Source organism: Crocodylus siamensis, chromosome 1, assembly GCF_052110815.1.
Source record: "Crocodylus siamensis isolate JL-2025a chromosome 1, ASM5211081v1, whole genome shotgun sequence".
Lineage (NCBI taxonomy): Eukaryota > Metazoa > Chordata > Crocodylia > Crocodylidae > Crocodylus > Crocodylus siamensis.
The window spans coordinates 297,531,787-297,556,668 of record NC_143395.1 but is presented as its reverse complement, the minus strand read 5'-3'; the positions used below and the strand labels follow the sequence as shown (position 1 = coordinate 297,556,668).

The window sequence follows — 24,882 nt, the reverse complement described above, 5'->3', positions numbered from 1 at the left end:
GACCAACATGGCTACAGCCTACACCCTTGTTTTGGATTTACACATTTCAAATGAGTAGATTCATTAATGGAGTATTTTGTGAAAGCTTTCTTTTTATTGCTTTGATACTTCAGAAAGGAACAAAATTATATGCTTTTTAAAGAAAAAATGTGCATAAGTGCCATCAGTTATGTGACTGCATTTTTATCTAAAATCCAAAAAAAGTTAGGAAACAAATGTCAGATTTCCCTTCTGGAATCCCATTAAAACTGTCTCTCCACATTCCTTCTCCCCACTATGTATCAGGTTAGGTACTCTTTATTCCCCTGTTGGGAACAGCAAAATGCTCTTGACAGTTGCTTAAAAACACAGGCACACAACTTTGTCACTTAGTTAATAGAATGGTTTGGTTCAGATCAAAATGAAATGTTGTTGTTATGATTGAAAGATTCCCAAGAAAGTCTCAAACTTAAAATAATACTTTAGTTAAGACACATTTCTTCAATTTTCCAGAGCTATTAAAACCTAACTGGATTGGCTTTACAGGATTATTCTGCCTCACCAGCAATAAAAATGAGTAATTCTATGCTATTTCCTCTAGTGCTCAGAAGCCATGTCAGCATGGCTATCTGGGGAAGTTTTCAGGAAGGATATTTGTAGTAACAGTTTACTATTTAAAAGTATATGTCATTAACAGAATGTTCTTTGGCTAATAACAGCTTCTGTTTGTTTTGCATTGGGGGATCCCAAGCATCCGCATGTGGATTCTGTCTTGTTGCACTTGGACTTCAACCAAAAAACAATTTACTAATAGTGCTCTGATTCCCTGTACTCTGTTAATTTCAGCACAACTATATTACCCTTCCTACCTCTCAGATTACCCCCACTCTTCTATTCCTCTGACCTGTAGGAAAAGAGGTAGTAAAACAGCCTTTTCTGATGTTTTTTCAAGATCCTGCTAGTACTCAAGGGGCACATCCAGATGAGGATACGTGCGTGTTTCCCTGGGGACAAATAGCAGCAGCCAGTAGTTATGCCGCTGCTGCTTGTCCCCAGGGAATGCCCGTGCATGCGGGCTCTTGCGTGTGGTAAGTTGCCCCAGGTGGAGTAGGGGAGGCTGGGTCCAGCACCTGGGCTGGCCCCAGCAGCTTTACCTGAGGTCCTGGGGGCCTCCTGGGGCTCTAGCACCAGCAATAAGGGCATGCGGAGCCTGGCCAGCATCCAGAGTGTGGCTTTTTTCCGTTTTCATTATCTTTCATGTTTTTTTCCTAGTCCCTTCTCTTATTCTTTGTCTACTCCTCTCTCTGCACACAAGCTTTTTTAGATGCTTTAACAGTAAATGAGGCAGATACAAACGAGGCACAAATTCCTTACCACCAGAGCCATTCTGTGTTTCAGTGTGTTAACACATGTTCTTGCTTGTTTCAAAAGTTGCTCCAATAAAATTTTGTGTGCATCTGATAGCCTCCTCTGGTGACTTGATAGTTATCACTTTTAAATTCAGACCTTAAGACTGCAAAATCTGGAACAAGTAAAGTATGTACAAGCAGATCCCAAACCAGATTAATTTAGGTCTTAAAAATGTTTACTCTCATTCAAAAACATTCATAAAACTCTTCACCCACTATTCAGCAGCTCTGGGAGTACACAGTATGTGTCAATAAACTGCATGACAAGCAGTCATGGCAGTTTACAAAGGTTATAGATACCCTAGGGAGTCATCAAAACTGTATCCATTTGCAGCCTTTTGAGCCACAAAACCCCCAGAAGACTATGGATATCCGATCTTTAATAAACTGACGTACAGAGCACAAAGTAGCAGAAAGGAGATGGATGGAATCCCTGTCCAGTAAATTTGTTTTTTAAATTGCAGAAGAGGTCCTGATTACCATCATTTTATTGGCCTCTCTGTATTGGAAAGTCTTGGTGAAGCTTCTTCATCCATAATTACCCTTTCTTTTCTTTTTGTTTTGTTTTTGTTTTGCGGGTATTGGAAATACTTTCTGCTCCAGTAGGTTAAGACTGACTATCAGGAAAAACTTTTTCACTCTTGTTAGAACAGTGAGGCAGTGGAATAGATGGCCTAGGGAAGTTGTGGAGTCACCATCATTGGAGAGGTTCAAGAAGACCATAACTTTGGTCAGGGTTAATCTAGGAGTAGCTATGCCTGTGCTATATTATGGGTATTTCCCACGCTTGTGGGCTTTGCTGGTTGCCACATAGGGCTGGGAAGGGATTTTTTTCTCCCTCCTGTTGCTACATGTCAGGAGATTTTTTTTGCCTTCCTCAGAAGCATAGTGTGTTTAGCTGCAGCCAAGGCAGCGGATTTGATTGCGGTGTGCCAGGGCCATTGCTCTTGCTGGGACTAAAACCTGGAGGTGCCTGGTTAGAGTGTTTTACCCCTCTGATCTGAGTCAGACTGACTGCCACATTTGGGATCAGGAAGAAGTTTTTCCCATGGTGACAGTGGTACAGACTTGGGGGTAGAGTTTACATTCCTCTGTAGCAGAGGGTGTGGCCCTTTTCCTTGAATCTCTCAAGCATAATTTAACAATTCTTGCAGTCTCAGGACTATCGGCGATGTGTAGGGAGCGCACCTGGGTGCACGCGGACCCCCTGAGATTGACCATGCATCCCCTGAAATCTCCAGCTGTGAAACTGGAAGTGCCAGGCTTGGCGACCTCTCCCCTTCTTCCTGGTTGGCTATTGGCTGCTGGGGGACCCCACACCCCCATCAGTGATCTGGTGACCCCTCAGACTCGGGAGGCAGCAGTTGCCTATGCACAGGACATTGACCACCTTGGTTCCCCTGCTCTACCTGTGGCAAGTTAGGTTGTTATGTCTTGTGATTGGGTCAGGTTTGACTGTATACTTTGTCTGATAGGTTAGGCAATAAATTTATATAGGATAGTTCAGGTAGGTATCCTGCTTCAAGCAGGATGTTGGACTAGATGGCCTGTGGAGGCTTCTTTCAGCCCTACTTTTCTATGATTCTGTAAGAGGATGCCAGAAAAATATCCAAGAATATAATTAAGGCATCTTTGGATATCTTCTAGCATGGGAAGAATTTTAGTGAGTCTTCTTGTATCATTACTTTCATTTCAGTTTGGTGACTAGAAACAGGCTTTGCCATGCCTGATTGGGCAAAAGAAATGGGAGCAAAATGAAACTCAGGAGAAATACCATAAAGATTTGAAGTGGAAATGGATTTACAGTTTCATGAACTTTGTAGAGGAGTGCAGCAGGAAACTTGTAACAGTCAACTTGAAAAAATATGACCTTAGCCCAGGATAGGCAAGCCCTGACACATGTGCCAATTAGTGGCGCGTGGAGACATTTTTCTTCGGCACACCAGGAGGTGTGCTAAGGAAAATGTTAAAAAAAATGTTTTTAAGTTGCTGTTCTGGGCTCTTTGGAGGAGCCACAGCTCCCAGCACCATGGTAGGCACTGGGGGTGGGGTGAGGAGAGCACAGGCAGGGATACTGTCTGCCTCCTCTGCATATTATGGGGGAAGCATGTGGTTCTGGGGAACAGATAGCTCAGTAGCCTGTTGGTGTGGTGGTGCTGATTCAGCTTGCAAAGCACAGGAGAATTTAATGTTGCATATTATTCAGTTTATTTTGCTTTGTTAAATTATTTCATATTCAGTTTTTGCTCTCTCTGACCAGTTCATATTATTCAGTTTCTTTTGTTCTCTTAAATAATTTCTTATTCAGTTTTTCACTTTCTCTTAAACCGGTTTATATTTTTCAGTTTTTATGTCTTAAAACAGTTTGTATTCAGTTTATTTTGATCTCTGTACTTCACATCCCTAGAGTTGAACATTTCAGATTGCTCACTTTTTTGTGCATGTTTTTCTGCTCTCTGATTGCCTTCTTGGAAATGCTTAAATACTTACCCAGATTTAGACACACTTCAAATAATCAGTTCTTTCTAACTTTCTACTTTTGTTTGCCTGTTTACATTGTTTGCTCTGCCTTTGGTTTGCATGAACTTCAGGAAGTTTTACAGTTAGAAGGCATAAAACTTCATATACTACCTTTGTATTTATTGTCACCAGGTTTAGAATTTTTAGAAAACTTAGTACTTACTGTAAAAAAAAAAAAAAAAAAAAAAAAAGGCAACATTTCTGATGATTAACTAGATTAATATGCAGTGTCCTGCCATATACCCTGGTTTTGTTTTTCTGCCATGCCAGCACTCTGGCACCTTACAAGGTAGACATTGCAGGTTTTTTGGCACTACAACCGAAAACATTTCTTACACCTGCTCTAGGCAGTTTTTGAACAAGCTCTATTACAATAACATATAGACTGCAACATCTTCAATGGGATGAACTGATTACTCTGATAGCTCAACTTTCCACCTCCCAGGGATGTAATATCCTTATTAATTAAAACAGACAGAGGGGTTGTGTAACACATTCTCTCACATACAATATGCACCTTTTCTCCATAAACCAGCTGCTTGAATTTGGATTGCATCTCATGCCAGCTCCCTCTGTGCTCCGTGCACAGTGAGCCCCGGGGCTGCCACAAGCTGCATGAGGCACACGGGGCTGGACTGGCCACATGCACTGCATACAGTACAGGCAGCCAGCACAGGGTGTGTGCCACAAATAGTGTCCTGCCGGACCAGTCCTACACATTGGCTCTGGCACAACCTGGTCTACAACTGGCCCCAGAACCAGTGTGTAGAGCCAGTCCAGCATGGGTGCTGCATGCAGTGTGCACAACAACCAACCTCCCTGTGCTGCTTGCAGCACCCATGCTACTGGGCCCAGCCTATGTGCTGCATGGAGCATGTGGGGCTGGAGCAGGCGTATGCTGCACACAGGATCAGTCTGAGACCCCAGTCTGGGGTCCAATCATACGGCTCCATGGCCTGGGTCTGGTCCGTAGGCCATATGTTTGACACCCCTGCCTTATGAGAATGTCATGGGAGACGGCACAAAATGGTATATGGTATACTACATCCACTGCTTTCCACCATCTACAAAACCTGTCACCTTGTCAAAGCAGAAAAATAGTTTGGCTAAGCACAACTGGCTCTTAATCAGTCCATGTTGGCTATTCCAGATCTCCTCAGTTCGCTTGATGGATTGCTTCATGACATGCGCCAGTATCTTTTTGTGTATCACTATTACACTGACTGCTCTGCAATTCCTTGGATCCTCCTCAATTTTTTTTAAAGATGGGCACAATAGTTGCCCTTTCCCAGTCCTCTGGAACTTCACCTGACCTCCCTGATTCCTCACAGATAATAGTCAATGGCTCTGTAAATACCTCACCCAATTCCATGCATACTCTGAGACAGGGGTTGTCAACTGGGGGTACTTGGACTGGTCCTAGGGAGTATGCACGGGTGGGTGGAGACAGAGTACTGCTGCCTACCAGGATCAGAGCCGGGGTGGGGTAAGGGCAGTGGCACCCCTCTGCAGGGCAGGGGAGCTTGCATGTGGTGGCCACCGTTACCACACACCAGCCTGATAAGCTTCCCCGCCCTGCCGTGGCCCTGCTCATGGGAGGTGGCAGTGCTCTTTCCCTGCCTGCCCACGTGCCATTCCATCCTCTTAGCATCTGACCGTGTGCTCCCCCCCATAGTGTCCAGCCATGCGACACCCCCACCCCCTGCTTGGCATCTAGCTGCTGCGGGTACTTAGACTAAAAAAGGTTGAAAACCCCTGCTCTAGGCCAGTGGTCTCCAACCTTTTTATGGTGAAGATCACTTTTTGTAAGTAAAGGGCAACCCAGGATCTACCTCCCCCATGGTGCTTAATTTAAACTCTGGTTGTGGCCTATCCCCAAGCAAGTGGTATACTGTGTTCCACAGACCCCCACCCAGCTCCTTGCTGGCAGTGGGTGCGCATGTGCTTTGTGGCTGATGGTGGGGAAGGGGCTGGGGCTGTGCTGCCCTCGGCCCCTTTTCTGCTGTTGGCCTCAAGGTACATGTACACCCACTGCTCGCAAGGAGCCAGGATGGAGTTCTGTGGAGACCAGTGCAGCTGCCTGCCACCAGCCTGGGCCTGGGCAAGCCCCTGCCTCTGGCCATGGAGCCTGGACTGCTCACCTGGGCAGCAGGAAACCTGCGAAAAGCTGCATTGGGCTCTTCCAAGCAGCTGAGCTGCCTTCTCATTCCCTTCCCCCCACCTTCCTGTCTCTCATCCTTTGACTACAGCTATTTTCATTCCCCTTTCCCCACCACCTGTCTCTCACCTACTGACCACCCCAATTTACATTTTAACTGGCTGGCTTTCTTGCGCATGTACTGGCCTCTGGCTGCTTTACTACTTCATCCAGGAAGAGTACAGACCATCTGCAGACACTTCCTCAGCCTGACAAAGGGTGTTTGTGCCCGAAAGCTTGCTAAGAAGAATTTTTTTCAACCATTTGAGTTGGTCTAATAAAAGATATCAGATTTACCCAAAGAATCTAGTCTGTTCACTGATTAGCAGAACTGATCTATGGTGGTGCTTTCTCTCCTTTCTTTGCACCAGGATAGCCTACTTTTGCATCACTAATATCAGAAGCATATGTAGGGGTGGGTGAATGGGGCACCTGCCCCAGGTGCTAAGTTAGGAGGGGTGGAAGAATTGCCTTCTCACCGCCATGGGCTCTATCCAGGCAGCACTGCTATGCCCGTACACACCTCCACCCTATCAGAAATCATGCCCCCACTCTCAGAAGCCTTGCCTCCCACCCTCATCCTTGCACCTGTGTTCCCTATCCACACTTCCAGTCTCAAAACTTGCCTTCCCCCTACCCCTGCCTCACAGATTTTGCATGCTACCTTACTCCCCACTCTCCTACGTGGTTTGCCCCAAGCACCAACTTGGCTTGCTACGTCACTGCTGAATATTGTTCCTAAGGTACAGTTGGGTGTCCTGGATTTTGTTTTGCCTTAAACTTCTCTCTTGTGGAATCCTGACCACTGTTTTGCTGAGTTTGTAAAAATCTTGTTTTGTGAAATCCCACCGTCCTTCGTTTGTTCTCCTTTCTTCCTTCAGAATCTTGAACTCTTATTATTTCATGGTGATGATCACCCATGTAGACTTCCACCTTTAGGCTTTCCACCTTTCACTTTTTCGATTCATTCCTCCCTATCCATAAGTAACAATTTATGTATAGATCTGATTCTCATTTCACTTGTACTAAACTAAAAATGATCTTGCCAATTCCTAATACAAACAAAAAGGCTATCGTTAGAAAGAACCCGTCATGCTTTCTTTACTATTTCATGTTTTTTGTATGACAAAAAATCTTTTTCTTTAACACTGAACTTTACTGAACTTATGTATTATTTAAATAGACCAGGGACAGGGTTTATAGTAGCTTGATTGCAGTTTTTTATTTGTTTTAAATTTCTCTTCATTCATGTTCATTGTGTATATGGCTGTATGTTATTCCATATACATACACAATTCAGCTTAAACTTAACTCTGAGCCATGATGGTACATCTGTAATTTTATCTAGCTATGTAGCTATGAGAAATAAATCTAAGGTAAGGTAGTATGTATACAAAACCAAACTCCACGAATGTCCATTGAGTGGCTGAGGAAGAAGTGGGTTTCTATGCAAATATAAAATGTAATGACTTGCAGTGTCATATGTTCATTGTTTGTTTCTCATTGTAACCATTTTATGTTTTCCGTAATAAAATAAATACTGATTTAACATGCACAGAAAAATTGTTACACAAGATTCCTTTTAAGCTAAGTGAAACATAACATGATAAAATTTACATCATTTTCTTGATTAACCTTGATGAACCTTCAGTCATTATCCATTATAGTAACAGTAAATTGGAAATGTTTCTTTGTTAATAAAACATGTGTAGACATTTTCATGAGTCATAGAATTGATGGTTGCTAACAACTGACATTCATAATGGAATACTGTACTTTGTCTTTCCTTGAAAGTACAATATTACATAAAAGTGCAATTATGCCTCCTGTGCTTTATGGTAATGAGTGTTGTATTTTGATATTTTTATGAATTTTATTCTAGAATTAAATGTCTAGAGATAACCACACGTTTTTACAAATTTGTGCATTTCAGGGACATTACATATATGCAAATAGGTTCTTAACATACCCAAATATGATTTAAGTGCAATTTAGCCACTGGAATTCTAAAGAACAATTCAAATTGTTCATAAGCTAAATAGCCAAATAGTCAGTGCCTAAAATCACTACGTACCTTCATTTTGAACTGCTAGTTTCCCTCAACATCTACACTAGGGCTGCTATCCATGCTCAGAAGTCATTCAGAAAGGACAAAGAGGTGCAGACAGAAGAGCAGCTCTCTGTTGTAATTCATGCCACTTTACAGGAAGTGCCATGAGTTACAATGATCTCCCAGACCCAACAGAAGTTTGGTGTTGCATTTGGGAGGATTGGGGAATTCAGCTGCTGTTTAGAGCAGCTGTGAGCCTGCAGGGTTTGGGTCCTCTCCCCACTTTGAGCCTTGGCATTGTTTTCAGAATGGGAGGGGGTAAAGGGAGTGGAGGGAGCTCACTCTGGGGGTTCTTTAGGTGGGGTGTTTGGATTGGAGCTCCCTCCATCTTGTGGGGAGAGGGGCTCCAATACACCTGCTCCACCCTCCAACACTCCTAGACTGAGCTCTCTCTGCTCCCTTTCCCCCCTCCGATTCTGAAACCAGTGCTGGGGCTCAGGGGCGGTGCAGACAGAAGTTGATGAAGGTGCTCCATTTTGGAGCATCTTCATCTGAAGATTTTCACGAGATTGGGCCCTTTTAAAGGGGCTGCTACTGTAGGCTGGGGCTGGGGATGGCACCAGGGTCTTCTTGGCAGGGGGGTTGGGCAAGAGCTATGCTGGGGTTGGGTGGTGGCAGTGCTGGGAGTGGAGACTACAGGGTGGTTACGGCAAATTCTGGGGTGGCCACAGCTCACCCTATAGCCCCCCTACCCCAGTGCTGCTGCTGCCCAGCCTAAGCACAGCCCTGGCCCAGCCTCCTCACTGGGAAGAGCCCCAGCCCACAGTGGCAGCCTACCTTCACCCTATACACTAATCCAGGGGGCACACTCTCCCCAAGGCTCCCCTAGGCATGCACATAGAGGCAGGATCTGCCAACTACCTCCCCACGGCCCCCAGATAAGCCTCTTGCAGCTCTGTCCTGTCTTCCACCCTGGCTTAGAGTGCCTGTCCCAGGCCCAGCTCCACTCACCGCAGGGGCCTCGCTCGCCCCCCCCCAACCCTTTGCTCCCCCATGCCTCTTCCCCCCCAAAAAGACTTACTACCCAACCCTGCTCTCCAAGCTGTTGGGCTGCATATTGCCAGTTGGATTGGTATTGGCTGATATGACTTGTTAATAATCAGCCATCGGTACTGACCCAAAAAATCTTTATCTGTGCACCCCTAGTGTAAACCTTGTTGCAATTCAGAATGTGCACAGAAGCACCTAAACTCCACCTCTGCTCCTGAACAGCCACCCTCTGTTAGGCGTGGTGGAACAAACCTAGAGTTAATAGTATCGGACTTGTCTCAAAGACTAGGGATGGAGATTACACATAAACCTGTTTAAGCTATCAGAAACTGGTTTAAACCTGTAACAGAACAGATGTCCAGTGAACATAAACCAGTTTGAGATAAACCTTGTTGAATGTAGTATCAGTCTTAACTGGTTTGGTTCAAATTGGTTTATGGAATGTTGTCATAGGGCACTAAAGTGCCTGTTCCTTTAAGAGCAAGAAACTGCCTAGGGAGAGGGCCCTAGGAGCCAGGTAGAAATCCCCACAGGTGTAGGTTACTATGGCAGCAGGCTAACAAGGGAATTAGCCTGCATTTGGTCAGCTGACCGGAAGAAGGCAGGGCTCTGGGCGCACATAAACCCCAGGTCTGAGGCTAACAGGGGTTAGTTCTCTGGCAGCAGTCAGGGGAAGGAGCCTCCAGGGAAGAATTGCCCAGAGACGCTGGTGGCTGCCTGATACGCTGCCTATAGGCCTAGTGGAGCTCCAGGAGCTCACCAAGTACCCTGGGCAACAAGGCACTTAAGGTCTGGGTGGAAGTTTAACTCTTTTAAAGGGACATGGTGCACCCTGAACTGGTTGTATTATGTTATAGCCCAGGGGCTCATATTTTGGTTGTTGTTTATAAACCAGTGGACCAGACTGAGGCTACTGGGGAAGGAGGAGGCCTCATTGGGGCCCATTACAGTGTGGAGACCTCAGCGCCAGGAGACATGGTGACAAAGGGGGTGAGCAGACCCCAGCACTAGGGGGCATAGCAATGAGAACAGAGCCCAGTGCCAGGGGATACACAGATGACAGGGCTGTGGAGAGCCCAGCGATGACAGGAGGCTGAGCTAGACTAAGGCCTCAGAGGGACAACATTTGAATGTCACTTGCAAGGCTTGGGGTGTGGTAAAGGGGCAGTTTTGGAGCCACACATCTAGCCCATAAGGCTGAGGGTATCTCATGAGACATCCATTTTGAGCAGGACCCAAAAGGGGTCCAAGAAACCACTGGGTTAAGCAAGGTCCATCAGGACTGTGTCCAAATGTAAACTTGAGGACAGTCTCCCTATTTATTATAATTACAGCAAGACGTGGCAGGAAAGGAAAAGGGTGCCAGTTGGGCAAGATTGGCAGTCACGGAGCCCTAGGGCCATCCCCGGGGACCCCACACTATGAGAAATGTCTATCCTAGACCCCTTGCTGGTTTAAGTTACACTAGACACCCCCAGCATTCTGGCATGCTTTCTGGGCTGGGAGGGGATCTTCTCCAAAGCAGAGCTGGCTCCTCCCCTCTGCTCCCTGGTTGCTGCTCTAGCAGAGACTTGCAGGCTTCTCCCCCTGCCTCTCCCTCACCACTCCCTGCTAAGCAGGAATTCCCCCCTCCCCTCTGCCATGCTGAGAGGTGTTTGTGTATTAGCTAGCAGACCACAAGCTGGCTCCAGTCCTTGCTGTGACAAAGGCAGAATCAACAGGTAATGCCCCTCTATTGTTTTCTTAATGGGGTAATAAACACTGTTGTCAATTCCCTGCTAAGCTAATCAGAGCATCCTGCCAGGGCTTGGCTATGCCCCTCCCTCAGCTCAGTATTGTGGAGAGGAAGGGAGGCCTTCTCTAGCAGCTCCCTCCTCCCAGCTTCATTCATTTCTGGAACAAAAAGGGAATGTCTATCCACCTCCAAGTCGGTTCAGATTTTGCAGGTTAGATTGAATCAATTCAGGCTCAGGGTTTTTGAACATCTTTTCCTAGCCAAAAACATTGAAGATGATAGTGGCACTGTAAGTCACCTGACTGAGGATAGGTACCTTTCTTCTGTAGACTTGGAACAATTTTGCATCTAGCATTAAATTCATCTCAAAGATGTCATGGGTGTTGCCCACCTTCTGTGAAATAGTCCAGTAGTAGAAGAACTTGCTCAGGAAGTAGGAAGACTCAGTTTCTGGTCCTCATCCTGAGGAAAAATGAACCCACATCTTCCACCTCCTTGGAAGTATCCTAACCATCAGGCTATAGCATAGATTACATGGAGGCACCCTTCACACCTTCTGATGGAGTAGGGCCATGAAGCTGCAGCAAGTGAGTCATATGGATCAGATAGCAAGCAAGCAAGCAAGACGTTACATGCTCCTGCTGAAGTCAGTCTCCTGGGAGGGGGGTGACCTGGCTGATGGTCCCTGGTCCCAGGACCGTGTGTGCATCTTACGTTAGGAAGTCATTGATTAGAAAATAGAAATCCTCTTGAGCAGGAAATGGAGCACACCTCTGAAGACTTTTTTTAGTCATTCTTCTGCCATGGTTACTTCCTTTTTTAACCAGTGGGCATGTCTACACATGACCCTGATGCTACATCACTGTAGTGATGAGCTATATTGTCATAGCTCATTGCTACAGCGATATAACATCTTGTGTAGATGCATACAAGGATTAGCTGTGTAAACTGAGAGAATATTCTCACATTTCTTGGACCATCACAGCTGTAACAGGCCTCCTATTAATTTAAACTGAATAATTCATACATGTTAGCACTTGTGAAGTTGGCTAGAAAAGAACTTCTCATTTCTTCCTGATCTTCAATAACATTTTTCTTATGGGGAAAATAAAAAGCCCAGACTATAAAACTAATATGTTCAACCCAACTATGCTTCCTAGTTCATTTTATGTCTTTATTTTCTTCCTTTAATTATTTTATTTCATAGGGAAGAAAGGATATAGGACCAAAATATAAAATTTTCCAATTGCTAATCAGATTATAATGTTACTCAAAACAACTATGTATTGTTAATTTTTTTAATGTGATGTTTGATTGAAAACACACCAGGCCAAATTCACTGTTGATATAAGTTATAAATGGTAAATTTTCCAGCCATAAGTATTTCAACAGCATATTGTCAGGGCAATGCTCCAGATTTCCTGTCAACTTTACATCTTTATATTTAGCAATTTGGTTTAAGTTACTGCTAGAACTCCCTTTGTTTTATTAATTCTAGGATTTTAAACATCCAAACACCTACATCAGAACACTTAATGGCTAAATGTGACCAATGCTATAATAACTATGTAGGGTTGCCCATCCCATGTAAATTGCTGAATTTGTGTATTTGTGTTTATACATATTTAACATAGCTTTGGCAGGCTCTATAATGTGATGAGGTTATTCTTCTTGTAATAAAACGCTTTGGAATTAATGGTTGAATGCATCTTGTTAGAAATAATTTGAAGCTATATTGGCAAAGCAAATATGGCTTGCTTTACCACTGTCAGGTCCATAAGTGGTGCCCTTAAATGAGCAAATGTCCAGTTTACTGAGGTCTTTTAACTGTGCCAATATTTGGAGGGTTGTTGGACTAACTTGGCCACTGCTAAATCCAGACTTTCAAAATTAGTCAGTGTAGTTGAGCAAAAATCCTTTGACTGAACAAAATTCACCATTTATTAATTTTGGTTCTCTCTATGCATAAAACTGCAATTGACTACAGAAATAGCTACTTGATTGTACTGTTACCCTGTATGCACACTCAAAGAGCCTGTCTTGTGCACTCAAATGCAGGTTTTACACATATGGCATATGTGCATTAATTTTGTGGATGCAATTTAGGTGCTTCTAAAAATATGGCTCCTAGTTCCAATCTTAGAATTTTCAGGAATGTAATTAAAGCAATCCTGCACTTTTAAATTGACATCTGCCGCTGAATACCCTGTACCACAAGGCTTTGCATGATCATATTCATGTTTGCATGGTAGTGTTTCATGGTTAATACAAATCATAAACAGGCTATAAAAGCTGAAGCATCAATGAATCCTGGTTTTAAAATTGCTTGGAGCTAAAGTTTTAAAACTGATACTGCAAAGTGAAAAATGAAATTTAACCAGGCATTTTGGTGAAGGAAAAGTAATTTATTGGATGTAAGATGAAAAGCTGTGAGAGTAAACATCAATCTCATCTTAGACACATGTCATTGATTGATGTTTGCTCTGTGCTGCTGCCTGGAGGTAAACTCTTTGAAATAGCAAAGTAAGTACTTTATCTGTCTGTGGATAGGAGCACAGTTTGTTAAGTTACTGCTTTTTTGAGCCCCTTCTACATCTTTATGTTCAATCAAAGAGAAAACAGTAAATCAGTGTAATTGCTTTCCCCCCATGGCATCTCTGTTTGTAAATGGGGAAAATACTGTAAAAATCCTCAAATTAACTTCTGCTGTTTTAAACTAGATTAAAAGTCTTAAAATGTTACTTGTAGTCCAGCATTGCATTTAATTGATTATGTCACTTATTCATCAAAGGCTGACTCTTCCTTCTAATTGAACCAATGGTTTAAATTTAATTAGGGAAAGCATTTAACCCTCAGAAATGTAAAGCTGTCATCTCTAAGAGCTCACCATAATCCATTAGCAGTCAGGTTTTGAAATAGACATCATTTTTATTTAGCTGAAAATGGAAGTGTTATCAATAAATTGGCCAACAAAGAACATGGGCATAATCAATGAAATGGAAAGCAAAACAAATGTGTAATGGTAGCACTGTTGTGCTACTTGGCAATTCAGCAAGCAAAATAGTCTGTTGTATTATAATTAAATTGTCAGCATTAAAATGGTTTCTAAAAATACTCTGTTGCCTTAAAAAGTTTCTGGAGGGCCAATCTTTCTATGATTCAACATAGGGTACATATAACGTAAGACTATGCAAAGCTTTGGTTCCTGATTCGATTCGGCGGAGATTTGGCCCGATTTGGTGGCTGAATCTCCGAATCTGAATCAAATCAGAGGATCCTTTAATCTCTCTGAATCAAATTAGAAACCTCTGAATAGATTCAGAGAGTTTCAGAAAGATTCAGCAATTTGGACGTAGATGCAGCTTTAAATGCTTTTTCTACCTACCTCTAGGTACCAGCGCAGCTTGTGAGTGCTGTGATGCTGGGGCACATGGAGTGTCCCACAGAAGTGTGTGGGTCTCCGCAGCGCGCCAGCAGACCCAGAAGTGGACCAGAAGCACTTCTGGTCCATTTCTGGGTCTGCCAGGGGCATGCAGGGCCCCCCACCCCCGCATCCCCCTGGCTTGGCAGAGTAGCCCCTGACAGGCTTTTCCTCAGCTCCCCACTCAAGCAGAGGTGGGTGTGTGGCCACAAGCCAGGCCTGGTTGGCATGCAGAGGCGAAAGGTGGGGAGCGGGGTTTAAAGCCCATCCCTGACTCACACGGGACCCCAACCATAGTCTGTTTGGGAGGGGCAGAACAGCCCCTGACAGGCTTTTCACCACTTTCTGCTTCAGTGGAGGAGGTGGAAGGCATGGCCACATCCCAGCCTGGGTAGGCACATTGAGGTGGAGGGGAGGCAGGAGGATTTAAACTCCCAGCCCCGCCCACACAGTACTCCAACTTGGTCTGCTTGGAAGGGACTGAACAATCCCTGACAGGCTTGTCCCCACTTGATGCTCGAGCAGAGGGGGTCGTGGGTTGTGGCCAGACACCATCGGAGATTGGGATGCTGAGGTGGAGGGGAAGGATTGAGTTTCAACCCTCTCCCCTGCCCACATGGGACCCCAGCAGGGCATTGCATAATCTGACCATAAATCCTTTAAATTTTTAATTATCAGGTCATTTTATTCTTAGTACTGTAGTGCAGCCTAGGAGAAACAGTGACCAGAACAGCCTCTAAATCAGATCTCAGTTCCTGTTTTTTCATAGAGTTTGATTACCCAGATAAGTTTGCTAGCCTTTATTCTGAAAGCCCAACTCAAGGACATCACAGAATCATAGAAATTTAAAGTTGGAAGAGACCTCAGGAGGGCATCGAGTCCCAACCCCCTGCTCAAAGGACCATCTCCAACTAGATTGTTTCAGCCAGAGCTTTCTTGAGCTAGGCCTTAAAAACCTTGAAGGATGGAGATTCTACCACCTCTCTAGGTAACCCATTCCAGTGCTTCAGCACCTTCCTAGTGATAGAGTTTTTCCTAATATCCAACGTAAACGTCCCTTGCTGCAACCTGAGACCATTGCTTCTTGTTCTGTCATGTGCCACCACTGAGAACAGTCCAGCTGCATCCTCTTTGGAATCACCCCTCAGGTAGTTAAATACTGTTATATCCCCCTCATTCTTTTCTTCTGCATACTAAATAAGCCCAGTTCCCCCAGCATCTCCTCAGAAGTCATGTACCCCAGCCCAGAACCATTTCTATTGCTCTCTGATGGACCTACTTATTTATGTTGACTTAGTTAAGTTGCCTTATTTTAAGTCCACTTAGTGGCGATGCATAGGGGGTGCATGCACACCCCCTGAGAGTGCCAGTGCACCTCCTGACCAGCCGCGCTCGCCACTTAGGTGATGGGCAGGTGGGAGCACCAATGCCCCCGCCCCCAGCAAGTGCTGGTCAATCGCTACAGCCACTCCTGGAAGCAGCTGCAGTGATTGGCCACAGCAATTGGCTGTCATGGGATTGGCCGAAGGGGAAGCTCACCCCCTACCCCAGTTGGCCGGGATCAGCCACGGTGGACCCTCCCCCATCAGTGGGACTGGTTGTGGAGGAGGGGGGCATGTGCCCCCCTGACTAAGGCAGCACCAGTCGCCCATGTTGACTGAGATGTGCGTGTGCAGCCAATAATACTAACCGTTATTTAAATATAACATTAATTCATTCAAACAATTGGGCCTGGTTACTCACACTTTGACTGATATCTTCTAAGAATGAATTTATAATGGTATTGCATTTTTTAAAATAATCATGCATGGTCTGTGAAATATTTAAAGGCACTCTTTCAGAGTTTGATCTTATTCTATAAGATGGAATTAATTGATATGAGAAGATCTGCAGCAGTCTGCAATTTGGTTGTCCAGTCTTGCCTAATTACCTGAACATTTTGACTCTTGCTTTGAAAGCTACGTCAATATATTGTTGAGAACCTTTATGGGAGCATTCTCGTGATATGTGCAAATCTGTGCCATACAGTTCAGACTCCTGGGATATGAATACAGTATAAACACCTACGAAAGTATATGCACATTTTGGGTTGCTTTCAAATTACAAAATGACAAAAGGAACTATTAAAAAGACTCAATTTCCATTAACTAAAGTGTTTGCAATAAATAAAAGTGTGTCAGTTGGCAGCATTCTCTTTGAACCAAAATAAATACATTTTGTGACATACACTCAAGGAAATGTGATTCCTTTAACGTTCATGCAAATAAGAAGCAATCTTATGAACGCTGGAGATTTTGCCATCTGCTATTAACAAAGGAACACAACACTCAGCTTGCAGCTCTTACTAAGTTACTGTTTATAAATGGTGTGTTAGGCATAGCAACACTCTTTTGTTGTTGCCATAATCATTCTAAATTGTTGCAAGTAATGAATGCCAGTCAATACCCAATTTAGGATGGGCGTCAAGGATCTGGAAGTCCTGTGTTTAGATTCATTTTTCCATCAAATAAGAGAGAGAAGAGAGTGTTGTGTTCCATTTCAGAAATGAATCATATTGGTGATTTAAAAAAACATGTCTGAGTGGCAAAGAGAATACTTGTTTGCTTTTCAGAAACTGGGTAGGGACCAAAATTATAACTAATTCAGAAGGAGACACCTATAGGAACAACTGGTAACAGAGTAGATGCCAACTAGAAAGCTTCTCAAAGAGGTTTGGGGTTTTAAACTGGGAAAAAAAGTAGCTTGCAAAGGAAATATAATGAGGTCCCTACCATTCTGAGTTAACACATGTAGCAACTTCTATCTGATTAACAAAGAACTAACTTTAGTAGACGTATTATAAAAATGCTTACCTTACTAGGGTATTACAGAGAGTGTAACATAATTGACGAGAGCAGTTGTATATCTATCATGGGTGCAATACTTATTTTATAATTTCACCCATAATCTTCTGTACGAGGCAAGCCCCACTGAAATAGTCACGTTGTGATCAACTCTTTTCTGTTGGTGCCCATAGTTCTATTCCAAGATTATCCCTTTAGTATATTCCAAAAAACATGGATTGGTTTTAAGTATATCTATCACTTATGAAAAATGAAAAATTGATAAAAAGTACTTTATGCAAAAAAAGAAGGTATATCTTAGGTAGCTGCTTTTCACACTTTCTTGACGCTACTATGAGTTAATTTCATTTTACAGAGGTTATTTCTTTAAATCAGAGCACTGTTAAATCTCAATGTTCTGGTGTCCATATCTGTCCCCTATCCAAATGTATCAAAGATGTCAGCTGGGAAACTGTTGAACACCTGTCCATTAGGAATGAGGCTGTAACATTTATCTCATATTACATGGGTCCACAAACAGACATTGGATTTGAGCATCCTTCCATCTCTTCTAAGAAATTATTTTAAAATAATAAGTGTCTAGATATCCTGGATGTTTTCAGTGCACCCAAATCTTAAATTAAAATTAAATAGCCTTAGGCATTTTAATAGTCTTGCTTGAGGCATATTAAGTAAAGTCACTTGGACAGCTGATTTAGAGTGTATTTTGCCTAACTGGACAGCTAGTTAGAAAGACATTTTATTACTGTCCAGTACACTTACATGATGCTAACATATTTTCTGTTTTACAAAACTACAGCACAAGAAAGAAAAGCATTAACTGGTTAAGCAAAATATGACAACATCCATTTTCTCAAATTATTTTTAAACAGTTTGCAAATCTGCTTGGGCTTTTAGGTTTAATTTGTGATGCAAATAAAACTCATGACACTGAAATATGCAAATCTATATATATTGTTCTGAGGCAATATGAATATAAGGTTCCCCAAGTCTTAGGCATCATTCTTTAAAATAACTTCGTAGAAAAAAAAAATGTTTGATTTTGGTCTTGCCATGGTGAAGCCCGATGCTATTTATTTCCAAAAAAGAACACAGTTGTACAATGCAATGTTATCTTTCACTCTTCAGATGTCCCTTCTCAAATCTCACCAATATTAATTTACTTCGACTTTGAAGTTGTGACGGTGTCAAATCAGAAGGAGAAATTGATTCACTAGTAGTTTCATGACTTGGCTGATTAACAGAGATTGGAAGGAGCATAACTGAGAAACTACTGCAGCATGAAGTTTTAACTGCTCTTCAGAGGGCTGGTTAATGAAAGAATCACTACAGAAACGTTCATGTAAAAAGGAGCATTTTCATATAACACATGGAGGATATGTCATCAATGGAAATACATTCATAATTTCTATTTACCCATAGGTGTAATTACCATATGTTTTAAGAGTACTTTCAGATTTCTGTCAAAGTTGCTTAGATATTTCCTCTGTCACATTTCAGGCAGAGAATTTCAGTACAGATTAGATCCTGCTCTATGATTTTTCCCCCTCCTTTCTTAAGAATTTAATTATCTGTTCTCATTGTGAAGAAAGCACTGGCATTCCCAAAGACCTGAGATTTCAATGCCTGATTGAACTGGCATTAATCTGATTCATGTTCTTGTTATCTTTGCCATCTGTCTGTGAACCAGTTCTTCACTTAGATTAAGATTAGTTAATATATTGCCCTTTAATTTAAAAAAATCTTACTCTTTCTTTTGATGCAGTGTCTATGAACCAGACAGAAATGTGCTGCGGAGGAAAGAATGGGAAAGGAGAAATCAGGAAACACAGCAGGAAGATGGCACGTTTAACACAAGTTACTCCCTCTTCAGTGAACCATACAAGGTAGATGTTTCCCAGTTGTCTGTTATTTATTTATTTATTTATTGCGTATTAAAAAACAGATTGTAGAAGATCCTGGCTGGGCTTCCGTAGACTCCCATAAGGGTTGGCCTCACAAAACCTGTACTTAATGTTTGTGATTCATTGAGAAGTAGATACTTTTATGTTGGTTTCTTATAACATTCAGTATTATACTAAAATTAAATAAACTAGTAATATCTTTGTTAGAAGTTGCATTAAGTCTAAAGAAGTGAAGGTGATGGGGTATACTGAAATGCTTAGGAAAAATAACTGTTAGAATTAAGTCATGCAGCCCATTAAATGTCATGCTCTTGACTTAGTTGTTTATTGTTTAGACTGAGGATAGATATGGCTTATTTTTATTGGCTTTGATACCACAAAATGTTCCTAAAGATGTACTCCACCAGGATTTTATTTCTGTGGCCTCAGCTCCCTAGCAGAAGCAAAAAGAGCCTTTTCTTCCTCAAACTCATGTACTATTCTGGTTAGGCAATGGTAGCATCATAGAGGACTAGCCTCTCCTCAACAATGGGAATACTTGACCATCATAACTACAGGCAGTTTTTCCTTCTGAGCAAGGTCAGTGAAGGAGCTGCACCTCTCCAGTGACTCCTCCAGTTTTATCTTGAAAGATTGTAGGATATCTACTAGGTCCCTGCCTTTCCAGGCAGGCCTGAGTTATTTCAATTTCTTTCTTGTTGGGAGCTTTACCTCATTTCTTGTATATTTATTCTGGATGGCTAGGGTTCTTTGTTGCCTAATTTTTGCTATTTCATTAGTTGCCTTGCCACTTCAGTGTTTCAGTAAGTCAGGGCTGAACGGCAGCTTTTAATTCTTCACTGTTTGTACTCTTTCCAAAATGTCTGTTTCCTAAAAGGGGAAGAAAGAGTGGTGGTCTCAAATCATGGCAGAACAGTGCTGGTAGCAATGCAACAATGTATCCACAACTTTGTCTGCCTTGAAGTTGCCCACCAGCTGTGCAGATTTTAGATTTGCTGCGGATATTATCTTAGCCACTTAAAAAATAGGAGAGACATCTTCAAGTCTTCCTCAAGGCACTGCAGTGGGGCAGCTGCTAGTGGGCTGTGGCTGCTGAGTTGTCCTTTGTGTGGCAGTATTGCTGTGTGTGCCTCCTGCCTGGCCATCTGGGCAGCTATTCCCCGGAAGATGTTCGCAATGTGGGGCCCTACTTTGATCTGTCAAAGCATGTCCTCCTAGCCCCAGCTGGCCAGGAGGTCAGCCACCTCCAGCTGGGTCCAAGGTGCCAGCTCTGAGCACACTCCTCTGTCTGGGTCCTGCCACTTGCCTCCCTAGCAAGAATTCTGGTGTTCCCTATTTGAAAACTGAAAAATCCCTGATAAAAAAAATCCCGAAGTCACTCTCTAAAATACCCTGAAATCCATGTTCCTCCACAATTAAAAGAAAGACCACTATATATAGAGAGAGAGTGAGAGAGAGAGAGACAGAAACAGAGAGACTGAGACAACAATCAGTTGGGCAATGTTTTACTTATATATCTACAGTGTTAAAGCAATTTGGAAGCCTACTTGTATCATCATAATAAAATGAATTCTAAATGACTATATGTCTTGCTGGGCCGCTGCCCTCGCAACAGGAGCCACATGGTCCCCGCAGGGGCTGCCACCCCCTGCAGGGCCCACATGCCCCACCACTGCTTGCTCCCCCAGATTGCTGCCCCACCTAGCCCCACCCCCGGCTTGCATCTCCCAGCTCCCTGATGCCTGCCCCATCCCTTGCCCACTCCCTCAGGCCTCCCAATGGCTGCCCCACCTGGCCTCATCCCCTGCTGGCACCCTGAGTCCCTCTGTTAGCTGCCTCCCTACCCCAGCCTCCTGGCACTTAAAAAAATAAAAATAAATTAAAAAGCCTCGCACTCATTGGCAGTAGCAGGGGCTGTGGGGGCTCTGGAGCCTCCTGGCAGAGCTGTCCCATGCAATAGGGGGCAACAGAGGGTTCCCCAATCATGCCCTTTATACCTCCCCACCTGGCCCCACCAGTCTCAAAAAAAAAAAAAAAGTGCCCCACACTCACTGGCAGTAGCAGTTGCCGTCCGGGTCACTGGGGCCTCATGGCAGAGCCCCCTGTGTGGCATGAGGCAGTGGGGCCTGGCCCCAGCCACCTGGCACCCACACTGCCCCTTTGCAGGGGTGCAGCCAGGGTTGGCAGAGCACCACACGGCTCTGCTTGCTGTCAGGCAGCTGTGGCTGCTGTGGCTGTCACCTGGGCCCTGTGCTGCCTAGGGGGCTCTGCCACGTGGCCCCAGTGAGCCTGACAGCAGCTGTGACTGCTGGTGGGTGCAGGTGGAGCAATGATTGGGGGGGCAGGTGGGGGATGGAGCCAGGCAGGGCAGCAATCGGGGGGCTGGAGGAGTGGGCAGGGGATGGGCCCAGGCAAGGCAGTGATCCGGGGGGCTGGGGGAGTGGGTGGGGTCAGTGGGGGTCCCCCCATGGTCCTCTTGCCCCTCCTCCAGCCCCTCTACTGGCAAGAGCCCAGGTCCAGCTTTCTGCAGCTAGCACGCTGCCTGCCCTGCACAGACAGGCAGCATGCTTCAGCACCAGGCTGAGGACCAGCCATAGAGACGCTCTGGCTGGCTACCAAAACATCTCTGTGGAGGACCAAGCCTCCAGTTGCCTCGGGGCATGGTCCAGGATCATGCCCTGCCCCACTTTTTTCCCCCTAAGCCTTTTTTGTCCCCTGGATATCCAGGGGTCTAATTTTGCCCCTGCGCTAGAAATTTGCAGTGCAGGGAACATTTTTTTTTTTGTTCCCACACATGTTCTTGCAGCTGCAAGATGCACATGCAGACTCACGTGGATGCACCCTATGAGGTTAACACAAAGTCTTCTATGTCAGCTTCCAGGCAGCATGTGCTGTTCTGTGTCAGATATGTTGCAGCTCTCAGAACAGTTTAAATGATTTTGTGATGGTGTTAGTATTCATGCCTCAGGAACCAGCTTTCTCAGAAGCTAAGCTTTGTCTGAGACACGAGATCCTTCTGCCATATAGTTGTCATACCACGGACCTACATGCAGTCCCTGTTTATGACTTCTGAGATGCTTATTCTTCAGGCTACTTCCCACTATCCATCACTAGACAAATCTAGCTACTTGTGGGAGGGAGCCAAGGAGTAGAGACTTATGAAAGTATCTGGGATTCAGAAAGCTAGAGAATTCCAATGCTACATACATTATCACTGTGGGAAAACATTAGGCTAACAACTCTAAAGATGTTTACCATTAATGTTTATGTGCAGCTGATGAGATATTAATGGGCTAAAGGCCTTCTACTCTGTTTTAGACCAGCTTGTTTTGTCAGGAAGGCAGTTGAGGGGGAAAAAATTCTCCCTAAAGATACCTCTATCTGTCTCTTGCTCTCAGGCCAGGGTTGCCAGCTGTCCATAAATTTATAGACACTTCATTAATAAACAGACTAAACGCACTTGTCTCTAAAAGCCATAAAAAATTGAGACATCTGTAAAAAACACAAAACAACCAGCGCTTCAGTCAACCCTACGTAGCTTATCACAGTGTTGAAGTACAGACAGAGCACAGCTGCACCACCTGGTGTCCAAGTGGGCTTTCAGGGCTTTGTGGCTCACAGGAGTCTCCATATCTCCTTTCCCACTGAAGTCATGTGCTTGTGTTGGTGCTGAGTGAAGATGGGGGTATCAGGTTGTGGGGATGAGTAGGGGCTCTCTGTAGTGGGGGCAGGAGGTTATAAAACCATTGCTGCAGTCGAGAAGAATTGCCAGCCCCACCCCACCCAGTTTACTGATGATCTGCATTTTTTTTTACTGACAAATGCATTTTTTACTATGGTTTGAGCCCAACCCCTAACCTGGAAGAAGGGTTAAATTTACATTATGCAAAACATATGTCAATGTAAAAGTTGGTTATCAGTAAATGGTTTCCATATTGTCGGTAAAAAGTAATTGTTTAGGTTGGCAAGCCTGCCTTAGGCTTGAGGTCATGAAAACCATAGCTGGAGGGAAGACCAATCATCTTAGGGACCATCCAAAGGGCCATTAGGGACTCTGAATGTCATGTTTGCAATGCTTGTTGTTTACCAGGCTTTTAGTCACATATGCTGAACTCTCAGAAGGAAGTTTCTACTCTAGTCTCTTCTGTTGTACAAGCAAAAGGCATATGTGAAGAGTAGAAGCCTATCATCTGATAGATACAGCTTTTTTCTTCCATAAAATGCTTTACCTACTTGCCCAGAATTGGAACTGTGTGTTTACTTGTTTGAAGATCAGTTATATATGGACAGCAACATTTAAGATCTGTCTGTATCATGAGAGGTTCTTGTAAACTGTAAATTATTCCAAATTGCAGTTGCTAATAGAATACTTGGGAGCACTCTGTGATGCAGCTGAACTCAAAATCTTCCCATCCTGACAATCACTAGTCTGACAAAGGATAAACAAAAGCTAGCAACCAATGGCTTGGACCACACTATGACTGTAAGATCTAAAGACTGCATTTCCTGAGGCATATCTTCATACAAGATGCTTTTAGTGGACTCTCAGGTCCCAATAAATACATGAGATGTATAGACTTTAACAATGAGTTTATAGAAGAGCCAACATCCTGATGACTTTGTCTCACTGGCAGTCCAAAGGCAAGCTACAGCTAGACATGGACATCTAATTGCTTATGATCCAAACTTCAGTGTGTAAAAAATCAATAGGGAGTCTGTAGAGGGATATTCAAAAAGTTGGGAAAGTTTGGTCTTCCCAGGAAGAACTTTGGCATGTAAATGTTCACACAGAAAGATGAAGATAGTCACATAAGATGTAAGGACTGGAATTGCAAAAGTTGGCCCGTGTTTAGGAAGTTATTTGTACATTAAAATAATAACATTATTACTTTAAGCACTAAGGTACTAAGCTGCTTCTCTTGTGTTTGGAAAAGACCTGTGTTTGTGGCTTTATCCTACTTAGATATCCATCATCACCATGGATGCCTGGTGCCTCCCAAGTCTGGGGGGGCACCAGATTTCTGACCAGGGCGGGGGGGGGGGGGGGGTCCTCCAGTGGCCGATCGCCAAGCCCAGAACCACCAGTGGTGAAACTGGAAGTGCACTTCCAGTTTCATGGGTGGTGCTTCCAGGGGGTGCACGGTCAATCTCGGGTGCATGTGCACCTGCAGGCACCCGCTACGTGTCACCAATGATCATCACTATGTTTCTAGCAGAGAAGTAGGCAATAAACACAGGCAGACTAAATCAGTCTATGATAGATCAGTCACAAATGTTTACTGCAAGGAGCAGTGGATAGATTTTCACCAGTGAGGGACACCAGAAGTAAATTCCTTTACTAGCTCAGGACCAAATACTACATTAGTTAAATAATCCCTGGAGAAACAGAAAAGATCTGGTAGGTAAGGAGCTTTCTCTATACCTTTCTCTTAGTACCTCTGCTAGCCAAGACATTGTAAATGTTTACTTGAGTGAGAATTTTGGTGATCCTGTGAGCCTCATCAGGCATGTCTGGTGCAACAGCAAAGGGCTCATGTGGGGCATTCCCCAGAGTCAATGAGCAGCAGCATGTGGGTCCTACAAGTTTTTTGAAATATGTGCCACTGGTAGTTGTCCCTAGGGAACACATGTTCCCACTCATGGGGACACACCCATCCTGGCCAAATAAACCTAATTCCATAGAGGCTCCTGAGGCAACTCTCAGAGACCATAAAAGCTAAAGAGGCGGTGGTCATGGGGGACCTAAACTACCCGGACATCTGCTGGGAGACACA

The 24,882-nt window shown here is 43.9% G+C and overlaps 1 protein-coding gene across 1 annotated transcript in view; it reads left to right on the top strand.

The window, feature by feature from the left end:
* Window positions 1-24,882, top strand: part of AFF3 (ALF transcription elongation factor 3) — a 628,646-nt gene that overhangs the window by 63,214 nt on the left and 540,550 nt on the right. Inside the window, exon 2 of the mRNA XM_090020433.1 lies at window positions 18,970-19,090. Coding sequence (XP_089876559.1) covers window positions 18,970-19,090 — 121 coding nt within the window. The remainder of the gene's footprint in view (window positions 1-18,969; window positions 19,091-24,882) is intronic.